Source organism: Perna viridis, chromosome 9, assembly GCF_037379345.1.
Source record: "Perna viridis isolate PV_CMFRI_1.1 ecotype Kerala chromosome 9, ASM3737934v1, whole genome shotgun sequence".
In the NCBI taxonomy this organism is placed as follows: domain Eukaryota; kingdom Metazoa; phylum Mollusca; class Bivalvia; order Mytilida; family Mytilidae; genus Perna; species Perna viridis.
This window is the reverse complement of record NC_142453.1, coordinates 30,799,922-30,811,214: the sequence shown is the minus strand read 5'-3', so window position 1 is coordinate 30,811,214 and position 11,293 is coordinate 30,799,922. Positions and strand designations below refer to the sequence as shown.

Sequence of the window (11,293 nt, the reverse complement as noted above, 5' to 3'; positions counted from 1 at the left end):
AGACAATTCAGATAATATTTATCATGGACAGTCGCGTTTTATACCAGTTATCGTTTGTGACTCTGCTTCCATTAGTCGTGACATCATGCTGCATTCCAAACCAATGGGAAGGCCAACAAGAAGTATCATATGTTACAAACAAAAATGGACAAGCTAGTATCGTGAAGGTAAGGAAGATTTTTTTATATGTTGAGTTCAAATGAAAGGTAATAACACAATTGAGCTGACAAACTTAGGTCAATATTCAAAATGAATAGGTAAAAAGTCCATACAGAAAATAGCAATATCAAGGCACAAACCAAAACGGTAGAAACAGCGGCAATGACTTTGTGTTTACAATGAAAATGGTTGGTTAAAAAAAACAGTTTTCATAGCGCATAATAACTCCTGCTTCAAAGTATGTTTCATAGTAAAAACTGAATATCGGCAATTAATTTTTTTTCGGACAGCGTATAAGATGTATTTTTATAACCTTTGTATTAAATCCTGTCTCTCAGACAACGATATGGTATTAAGAAGTCAGAGTAGTGGCTACTGGCCATGACAGACTTAAAAACAGAGAAATGCATCAACCATGTATGCTGGGGAAGCTGGTGCACTACTACACATGTCATAACATTACTACTGTCGACGACCTCGAACTCAAGGTCTGAGAAATGATGCAGACAAAGCGGTGTCAGTAGTTTGTGTAATTTCTATTTTTGGGGATAAATAAACAAAAACCATTCTCCAATTTTAGGATTTTAAATGAAGATTATATATCGATGTATGCAATTAAAGAATCTAGCTTCTTTAACCTTCGTGTATTTTACAAGATTCTGGAGAAAATCTGATTCATATGTATGAACAAAGAAAGAGACCGGCTAAGTTAAGAAACAGAAATTAAACCAAGTATTTTCTTTTTAAAATCTTGTCTTCTTCAAGTAGTGCGTAGTGGATAATAAAATTGATTTTTCACAAGACTTTAATATATTTCCGTTTTCAGTTGAATCAACTATGTTTTTAATACAAAATTATCTTCATTTCCGTAAATCTTTGAGCTTCAACTATCAACTCACAAAAGGACTCCTTGCTACAAACAACCTTTTTTCGTCTTGGTATATATCACACATGAAGTACTGTTTATTGAATGTTTTGCATCCATAAATATTTGTTCTAAGTTGTTTTGTGTTTTGTATTTTTTGATGATTAGGCATCTTTTTGCAATCAAAATCGATCGTAATAACTCGATTGTAGTATGTTGGTATTGTAACCAAGTGCATGTTAACGAAATGTTAATGCTATACTTGATATTGGTTTAAGGCGCTGTTTAATGTTTCCTTCGACGCTACAGCTAAAAAGTTATTTCTGATTGGTTCCTCAAAAGTGAGCGGTCAGAAAACATATAAAGAAATGATTCTCCAAGACTACAATACCGTAAGTATGACTATATGACTAACTAATGAATTTCCAGTACATTTACAGTAGAACAGGAACAACGGGTGTCTTTAAAAAAGTAAGAACCGAACTTTATCTCGGTATCTTATAGTGATTATACTGTTTGTTTATGGGGGACATCTGTAGTTCCTTAATGTAGTAGTTTTTTTATACAAGTTATTTGCTGCTTTTTTGACGTTCCTGAATATAATTTGTTGAAGGAATTGTATGGGTTGTCTGTTATAGCAAACCAACGAAAGAATTACATTTCCTTAAAATGTCTAACGTAAGGCACTGATCAATGTCTCCAGTCCTTCACCTGAATTATAATCAGAAAATTGAATTTATTATTATTCACACTGAACGGAAACGCATGGACGACGAACCATAACTGTTCGAAGCAACATATGTTACGACGCAATGTTTGTTTTTGAAATTATAAATGTTCTCAATTGCTAATTTAAGTTTTTTCTTTATTTAAAGTCTTCATTGTTTGTTGTTCTATGTATATGAATATCCGAGAAGGGAAACACATATTTGGCTTGTGTAGTTGTTCCCACGAGCATTTCTCTGAACTCCAGATTCATTTTCATTCGATGCGTTTTTCTTTAAAAACACAAAGACGCTTATTATTTCGTGTAAACTGGAATTCACGAGGATCCTCACATGATCTAAAAGCAGAATTCAAAAAATTTATGAAAATAATCGCAAAAGTTCGACATGGGTATTAATATTTCTTTAAATGGGGTGCTCATTTGCTTTTGTTACTTTGTATGTATGATTTTGGTTACTTCACGTTCTTTGTTGTGTATTTCTGTTTCCTATGTCTGGTCTTTGTCCTTGGATTACATTCTTTTTGATTACCGCTATAACCTTGGTTCACTTGATTATTCTTTAATTACACTTTGATTTTATTGTATTCAGGGTTACCAGTATACTGTTGTTGATGGTTATTGTACCAAAACTAACATGACAACTCCGTTTCCACGAACGTGTCTTACAGGTATACAATAATCAAAGGATATCATAAAGCAACTACAAATATATGTAAATTATTTGACCTGCATGACAATAACCAAGTACTTATTAGCTATAAAACTTAGTTTGTGCTTTACCTACTGTTTAGCGTTCAATAAGGAAAGCACGTGGGTACTTCTGGGCATCTAAATACCCGCTGATAGTTTGCCAATGTTTATGGAGACCACCAAGGTTAACTCCTGTAGTGTTTTAGAGTTAGCTAATTTGGGCTGAAGCATTTATCGCCCTACACATTTTCCAATTTCCGGTGGCAGTCAAAAGTTTGCTTTTTCATGTTTCATTGAATATTTGTGACTAAACGTTTCGCAGACAACAATCAATCAATCAATCAATCAGTTCTAGACATAGGTAAAAGGACAGCAATGAGTTCCTAAGGGTACATTTGGGAATGTAAGTGATGATCATATGCCGTGAATCAGATAGTATTATTGGTGAAAAATATATGTATGTAAACATATACAAGTCCATGTATGAATTAAGCATGCAAAATAGCAACCGTGATCAATTAATTTTGCATAACCTTTAAATGCTGCATTTAATATACACCAGAGATGATACAAATACACTTACACACAAATACAAAGAATGATGTAGAAAAATATGAATACTAATTTCAATGCAACCTACAGCGAAAATATACCTGACACTTTGTTTTCTTATTACTTATATGAAAATATGATACTAGCCCATTGAAACGCTTGGGCGTGCGCTACCTCAAAATTGGTTATTTTACATAACGTGGTAAGAACAAAACAAAAATCCTTAAATACCCTTGATCACAATATGTACAGTTTCGGTACAATGTTAGAACTTTGCTTGTAGAACAAGCTGAAAAATTACTGACGACATTCATTGGTTCAAGGGAACAAAACGTGGAAGTTGAAGTATACCACGATGAGCCGACTTCTTCAGATGTAACATTAATCAAAGGGTCCTGTATTCCTGTCTCTGCGTACCGAGAATTGTCAGACTCATTGACCTATGTTAACTACTATGGTGTTGTTCCTGGTATCAGCAACACCACTGTATTTAACATTCCAAAGCAATGCCAGAGGTTTACTAAAGTGAGTGAAAATACTAAAAATATTTTTTTTGGTTGGCATCTCTTTCAGTTCTATATACATGAGAAATGATATTTTTTTTACCAAATCGGCGTTTCTACATAATTCAAAAGCAATACAGGATAGACAAGTCGGAAGCTATTTTTTTCAAATAAATTAGCTTAAACAATTAGACGTTAAAACGTATTCCAAATTATATGGAAACGTTCCATAAAGAAGACGTTTAAATGAGACATAAGTAACTTATTGCACATACACGCACACAATCGATGCCACGGCCAATAAAACAAAATGGTTTATTTGTAGTGAATTTATTCATTTGGATGTTTGTTGTATAAAGATAAAAATAAACATATTGTCATATTGATGAAAAATTACCATTGTTTTTCAGACATTAAATCAGGCAAGAAGAGGATTTTTCCATTTTTAATAAATATTTAAATATGATATTTTTTTTTTATATGTTTTACGTTTTAATCTGTTAGACAACAAATAGAAAAAATTAACAGTTTATCTAATGAAATATTTGTTTTAAAAAATATTCCAATACACTCGCATATGCAATAACAAATACCATTTCCCGGTATAAATATCAAGCGATGTGTTCTATAAGTTTCTTACATAATACCACGTGTTTCATTAAATAAATAATTGTCGTATTATGAGGTAGTTATGTTTGTTATATACGTTGACAGTAAAAATCACCAAAATTTCTGAGCAGCCGAGTTAATTTCACGCGACGTATCGCGCTGGGCGGAATTAGTTTATATGCTTGTAAAATTGCGACGCTTGCAAAACTCGAGATTTCTAAACTGTTCAACGTTGTAGGGTTGTAAAATTTGATATTAATCTTAGTAAGAGATGTATAAGAGACACTGGTTCTCTATGTAAAGACACATCGTAATTTCAGATAAATTTTAGGATCTAAAATCGTCCATTCAGGTAATCATGTCGACTTATCTCAAACAGGCGTTTGGTTATCTAATTTTTCTCACAGAATTACGTGGAAAAATTATTATCATTAATAAAATTGTGAAGTTTAGATGAAGGTTGGTACATCAATCCATCGGGTTTTCTTTTTAGAAACGTCGAAAAAGCTTAAAGCACGAAAAAGATTGAAACAGCGTGCTTCATTAAACCGCTATTGTTGATATTAAGGCAAGCAATTCTACAATAAAAATCTGTCAGTTCGACCCAATTTGTTTCGTCCCAGAGCTGTCAATATCCGTTCAATACGGACATTACAAGTTAGTAATTTATTACTTGAAATGACAGAACAAGAAACTATGGTTATAATACTTGATGTTTACCATTGTTGCAAAATATGAATTAACCAGAATATTTGTTAAGGAAAAAAGAAAGTCTTAATATAAATATTTAATAAGTTTTGAAATAGAAAAAAATCAATTTATTGGCTGAAAAGATTTTTTGATGATTAATTGTGTGTTTAAATAACTTGATATTTAAATTGCAAAAATACACATGTAAACGGAGGAAGGCTTTTTTCATTTCAAAAAATCAAATAACATTTTGATAACTGAACTGACAGCATGCATCAAATTGAACGAAAAAAATAAAAATGCTATAAAATAAAATAACATCAAAACAACTATCCCTTACCTTGAATAAATAACTTTTAGACGAGATACAATGTAACTTTGCTTTTACTAGATTTCCTTTACATTTGGCCACCTGTATCCAATTTAAGACATGGAAATGTAAAGTTAAATTAAGTACGTATAAAAAAAACGATTAGTCAATTTAAAATCAGAAACAGGAACCAACTTTCATTAATAGTTATATTAGCAATAGTTTTCTGGGTATATGACTTAATAAAGCAGTTAGCTAAACATAAATGTTTTCCACAATCCCTACAGCCATAATTTGTTTGTCTAACTTTCTCTTGTTTGCAATTATTGTAGTTCATTTAATAGATATGACATCTTTATTTGATTTGCGAGATGATTAGCATATGTCTCTATACTAATCTGAGTTCTTGTAAGGTAACTGTTAGCCTCCATCGGCGGACCTCATGTACATAACCAGACAATAGCCTTTTAATGAGCCTAAAAGAGAAATCCAAGAAGGTGATGGTGGATGATTGATTGCGACTTAAAGTAAAAAACATGAGCTTTGAATTTTATCATTTCTAATAACCAGAAGAAAACTTTCTTTGGTCATTTTAATGTTTTATGGCAATAGCTGTAGTACTGTACACATGTATATATTGGTCACCTTTATCAACACCTCCCATGTTTGATGTATAATCAAGAAACAACATCTTTTCTAGAAAATGTATTTTCATTGACTAGACGACTTACATATCTTACATTGTCATCATGCATTGTATAGATGACTGAGACTTTTCTTTCAACTTTCAAAAATTTGGTCAGTAGTTTTCCTTTACCATCGATTTCTAAGTGTAATCTTCATTTGTCGTCCAAATTTACTATAATTAATTAAATTAAAGTCTTAAACCTTCGTCTATTATGAATTATTTTTTAAAGCATCGCCACTTTGCACGATCACATGAAATTTGACTATTCCGATCTTATTTTAGCACAGAAAAATTCCAAGTTTATTTTTTAGTAAAATCGAGTCTTGCAAACAGCTTTTGGGATGATGACGGCGAACAATACAAATCAGCAGATATCTTTAATTTAGATTTATTCATTATAAGTGAACTAAGAGGGCGATAAATGATATAAAAAACCAATGTAAAAAATCACGTATTCTACGTATCCAGAAGGATACATTCGCCCTGCGCACCGTGTATCCTACATAATACATTCGCCCTCCACATTGTGTATACTACAGGAAACATTGAAAGGGTTAAGACAGTCTTGACAAAACAAATGTAAAACACTAAATAAATTCATTGAGAGAGTAATCAAGGCAACAAAGAATGTAATCCATAGCTATGAAATGTAACAGATACAAATAAAATAGATTAAATAACAATGCAGATTCGTTTATGTCAAAAGTTTCTATACAGCAATAGAATAGTGCTATGTTTAACTTTAACTCACATGATTGAAAAAGTAATCGATCGAAAGATTTCTTTATTGGGCAATTGGAATTTCCGAGTTCTAACTTTGGATGCAGACAGCGGTGCAAAACCTAACGTAAACATAGCCTAAAATACAAGATTCGACATTGACCACGGTTTTGTGCGTTGAGCAAGCGTAACCACTTTCTGTGAAATCTAATGGACTACTCTAAAGGGTTCTACCTGTATATTGACTATACCCCAAGACAAATTGCTTACTCTAGACACGTTTACTTTTCTTGTATGTCTATCTTATTAACGTCCAAATGGATAGTAAATTTATTGGATATCAGAGCTTAATCTAAAAAAAACAAAAAAACAAAAAACAAAAAACCAAAAAACAAAAAAAAAAAAAAAAAAAAGAAAAAAAAAAAAAAGAAAAAAAAAGAAAAAAAAAATACCAATGCATATTGTAAATTTCGATGTGCTGTACATGTATTTCAAGGATTAACCTCACACCAGCAGCATATTAGAATCAAATATGTACGAAGATAATAAATCAAAACTTTTGTAACTTTTCATATTTGCTTTTTTGTAATCTCAAAAGGTTATACACCTTACTGACTTCGTTATGATTAGTCATTTCAGAGCAATAACACGTGTCTGACTCGATTTGTTACTTTCCCATTTTACACTATGTACACATTGTTCACCCCACTATTAGAATGTAAATATTTGATAAATGTAAATGATAAGACAGGACTTATGTACTTAGCTAGACTATTTATGTACAACCTTAGGTATCATGAGAAACGTATTTACTATAGATCTTTTCGTCATTCCGTGTTCACTTGTTTTCGGATTTGTATTTTCCTGCTGTGTTCCTGATGTTTGGGAAGGTGTCAAAAGGGTTAAAACAGGTCATGTGAGTAATGGGAAAGCTGTTGAATCTGAGGTATGCTTTGTTATAGTACACTATCAACAAAACAGTAGTCAGAAAATACCTATAGATTTAAAGAGTAATAAAGGGAACTAAGAGCATTGCGGAAATCCAAAGAATATATATCCAGGGACAAAGACGAGACATAGAAACAGACACACAAAAAAAAAAATAAAATAAAATAACCAAAAATAGTACACACAAAGCAACAAAAGTAAATGAGCAACTTGGACTCCACTAAAAACTGGGAGCATAGACCAGGTGCACCGGTAAGGTAAATGTCCTCTTCATTTCTAGAATTAAAAAAAATTGGGTATGGATAATTGTTACTTGCAATTGCGTATAATCATTGTCCGCCCACATGTGCATGAATCTAGTAGTAAGTGAAACATTTCGATAAAAAACTCACCAGTCCGAAGGTGTAAGGTCAATTTTTGTACATGAGAATTCAGAAACAAATGAAATATTTGCTACATGTTTTCTAAAAAGCTCTTTATTATTTCATTGAAATTGAGTACTGTTATTAGACAAGACAACGCAAATAATATGCACAGTCTAGAAAAAAATTACATCAACATCGTTGAGAACATATTAAAACTTATGATTATAGAAAACAAGATTGAGTTGGAGTATATTCGCAGACTGGTAAAGTTTTTATACTACCTTATTATTACTCAAGCAAAGACTGTAAGGACAGAATATAAATATGGTTTTAAATCATTAGGCATGATTCTATTTGACCACATTTTCCTAATGAACTTTGGGTCAGTCGAAAAAGTACAATATAGTTCTAGACAGACACAAGATTCCAACCGATACTTCAATGTTGTGCAATAATATTAGTTACTTTAATTATTCAGAGGGAAGCATATTCGATAATTAAAAATCATTGAAATGCTTGCCAAAAGATGGATGATATGAAATATATACTGACTAAAATGTTTTTGGAGGTAAAGAAAATGCTACCTTAAAGAATTATTTAGTTATTACTAAGGACATGTAAGGATTACCTCGGGGCTTCGAGAAAAGCGGAAAAAACGAATCACTGTTTGTCCCCCAATAACATTGCAGCACCTCTAGTGTAATCCGATCGATTTGAACAGTCACGTATCTCCAGATTAACGATATTGTTTGAGCCACAGCCAAAAAACTGCCAGTGAAATGTATGGAACCCTGTGTAACCAAACGTGTTGATTCTTCTGTGGCCATTTTTTCGTAAATCAGAAATTCTGACTTCCTGTAAATAGATTTGTACTTGTATAAGTTTCGATTTGTCAGCTTTACACCCAATGGTCTTCATGTTTTAAAACCGGCATGAGTTAACCTGGCCATGTTTGTTCCTAAATTAAGGTGTAAATCAAAATAACCGAACTGATAAAACAGTCAAAGGCATAAGTCAAAACTAAAATGCAAAGTACTAACCGGAAATCACAGTAATGGTCTTACTTTGTACAGGCAATGAATTAATGCTGGTTTTATAAGGCACAAAACCTCTCACTCTCATTACAGTACATTATTCCTGTATATTTCAACATGGAAACATCATTTGCTTTGAAACAACTATTCAACAAGTATGGTAGTTTGCATGCAAAAATGTGAATCGGAAATGAACATTCTTTGTGCTGAGAAAATCACACAGAATATACAAATACGTAGGAATATAGAGAACACATCATCTTAACTGCAAATATGTAGCTGTTTATATAGATTGTTGCTGAGAGTGAATTAAATCTATTTCTGCAAAACCAAAATAATATATAACCAAAAATATATCTGTTAAATAATGTATCAATCTAATGAAGGACACACCCAAAATACATAAAAATTAAAGCAATTGATATCTAAGTAGTAACATTATCATTTGTTTTTGTAGTCTATTGTGAATATATCATCTGATAAAACTGCACAGAAGCTTTATTTTGATGGAACTTTTTATGAAGGCAATACCAGCTATAATCAAATTATTCTACAAGACTACAATACGGTAGGAGTAAATATACATTCCAGTATATCAAATCAAATCTGAGTAAGCAGGGAGTTGTTCTTGCTTGAGAGATAACATGGAACATATTTAAAGCATAGTTAAAGAATACTACACTAAAATGATTAAGAGTCAGTTACTATTTCTCAAACAATTTATAGTTGGCCTGACAAAATAGTTCCATTACCATCGTTTCGAAATTTCATCTCCCCTCAAAAAGCAAAACCAAAAATAAACAAAAGCAAATCTAGATGTGTTGTATTGTATATCAATTAAAATATTTTATACATTAGACCTTTCTAATGCTCATTAAACTCTATCCTGCGGATAGTTCAGATACAGTTCTTACAAAGTGTAGTCGAATTTAAAAATCTGTGTTACGTGTACGAATTATATTTCAAACTGTAGTTTGCTGATGACAAGATTTACTTTCATATAGGTTTATCGAGTTTTATGCCGCTGTATACATTTATCGCTAATGTTCCATCGGTGCTATTTACGAATCCCTATAAAGGGACTTTAAAAAGCACACGCACGAAAAAGATGAACGGAAGCTAAATAAAAAACAAAGCAAGAATAAACAAACAACCAAGAATTGGAAACCGACAAAACAAAGCTAAGTAACAAATAAAGACATTACAAAACAAAGCAAAGAAGCACGAATGAAAAGGGGTAAAAGAATTTGCCTATTGAAGCAAAGAAGAAAAAAAGGAGAAAATTGTTACGTTTTTTTTCCATTTCAGGGAAAAATGTATACTGTTAAAAATGGAAATTGTAGTCTCGGAAATGTTGGAGATTTCCCACAGTTATGCACACGACGTACGAAACTTAACATTTATCTTATGATAGAAGCTTATATTAGATTTAATTTATAGCTTTTAATTCATAAGAATGCTCCATTGATTAGCTGCCTATCAATCAGTTAATCCCGTTTGTTGCAACTCTCACCATACAATGTATTTGAATTTAGTATACGAAGTATATTATGGTGATTATTAATTATGTGCCATTAATTCCCATTGTAAGATGTGATATATTATGAAGCTTATGAAATCAAAAGCAAAAGCATTGATTTTGATAAATAAAAAATAAAAGATAAACTTGACAAAAGACATCTGCAATAAAACTATTATATTGCAGTATTCTATTATATTTGACCTCCATCAAAATGTCTTACAATTACGTTATCTCATTTAAAGCTCAAGACAAGAAAGTCAAGTCATCTTTTCTTGGAATTGGTGACGGCAGAGTGCAGATAGATATTTATAGAATGGTATTTGACAATAGAGTTGTAGAATTCACAGCACAGACCGACGGATGCATCCCCGTTTTAACCTATGAAATGAATAGCCAGTCAAACTCTGTTGTAGTATCGGAGTACATGGGAATTAATGTTGGCATAAAAGATCGAAATATTTTTGACATTCCTTCAGAATGTCATTATGTGTAAAAAGTAAATATAAAGCACATGCAACTTAAACGTCTATCTAAATACTTTGCACAAATGTTATGCACATTCGTGAATTTCTGCATGTTCATTACCTATACGACTTATTAGTTCAATTTAACAAAAGTCACTAATGAATTTAATTCTGTTGTACTCCAGACCTATCGAATGACTTATGTTATTTAACATTACCCTAGAGATATTTTAGGGTAAATGTTTCTTAATATGGGGTAAGTAGGGTACCTGTTATTTCTATTTCTCTGATAAAAAGAGAAGCCACTTTCTTTTCTTTAATAATTGTTCCATCGGTTCTATACACAAAATACGAACACTGATTGATTGATTAACCGTTACTTCTCTACTATCAAATCGATCGCATTCATGTACGCATGTGTCAGAATAACGATCATTTGGGCTTTTG

General features: G+C 31.8%; 2 protein-coding genes across 4 annotated transcripts; both read left to right on the top strand.

Annotated features, from left to right (window-relative positions):
- LOC148607774 (ependymin-related protein 1-like) lies at nt 1-3,962 on the top strand. Its single transcript, XM_088545355.1, has 5 exons — nt 1-167; nt 1,303-1,416; nt 2,341-2,419; nt 3,277-3,518; nt 3,907-3,962. The coding sequence occupies exons 1-5, from the start codon at nt 24-26 to the stop codon at nt 3,943-3,945; spliced, it is 618 nt and encodes a 205-aa protein (XP_088401481.1). The 5' UTR covers nt 1-23; the 3' UTR covers nt 3,946-3,962.
- A 3,287-nt stretch (nt 3,963-7,249) lies between these two features.
- Nucleotides 7,250-10,905, top strand: LOC148607773 (uncharacterized). 3 transcript variants are annotated; one of them, XM_088545354.1, is made up of 5 exons: nt 7,334-7,459; nt 8,305-8,394; nt 9,318-9,428; nt 10,169-10,244; nt 10,625-10,905. In XM_088545354.1, the coding sequence occupies exons 2-5, from the start codon at nt 8,353-8,355 to the stop codon at nt 10,873-10,875; spliced, it is 480 nt and encodes a 159-aa protein (XP_088401480.1). In that variant the 5' UTR covers nt 7,334-7,459; nt 8,305-8,352; the 3' UTR covers nt 10,876-10,905. The 3 variants fall into 3 exon arrangements, with proteins under 3 accessions (XP_088401479.1, XP_088401478.1, XP_088401480.1); XM_088545353.1 differs by lacking the exon at nt 8,305-8,394 and having other exon boundaries at nt 7,250-7,429; XM_088545352.1 differs by lacking the exon at nt 8,305-8,394 and having other exon boundaries at nt 7,257-7,459.
- Nucleotides 10,906-11,293: the final 388 nt, after the last annotated feature.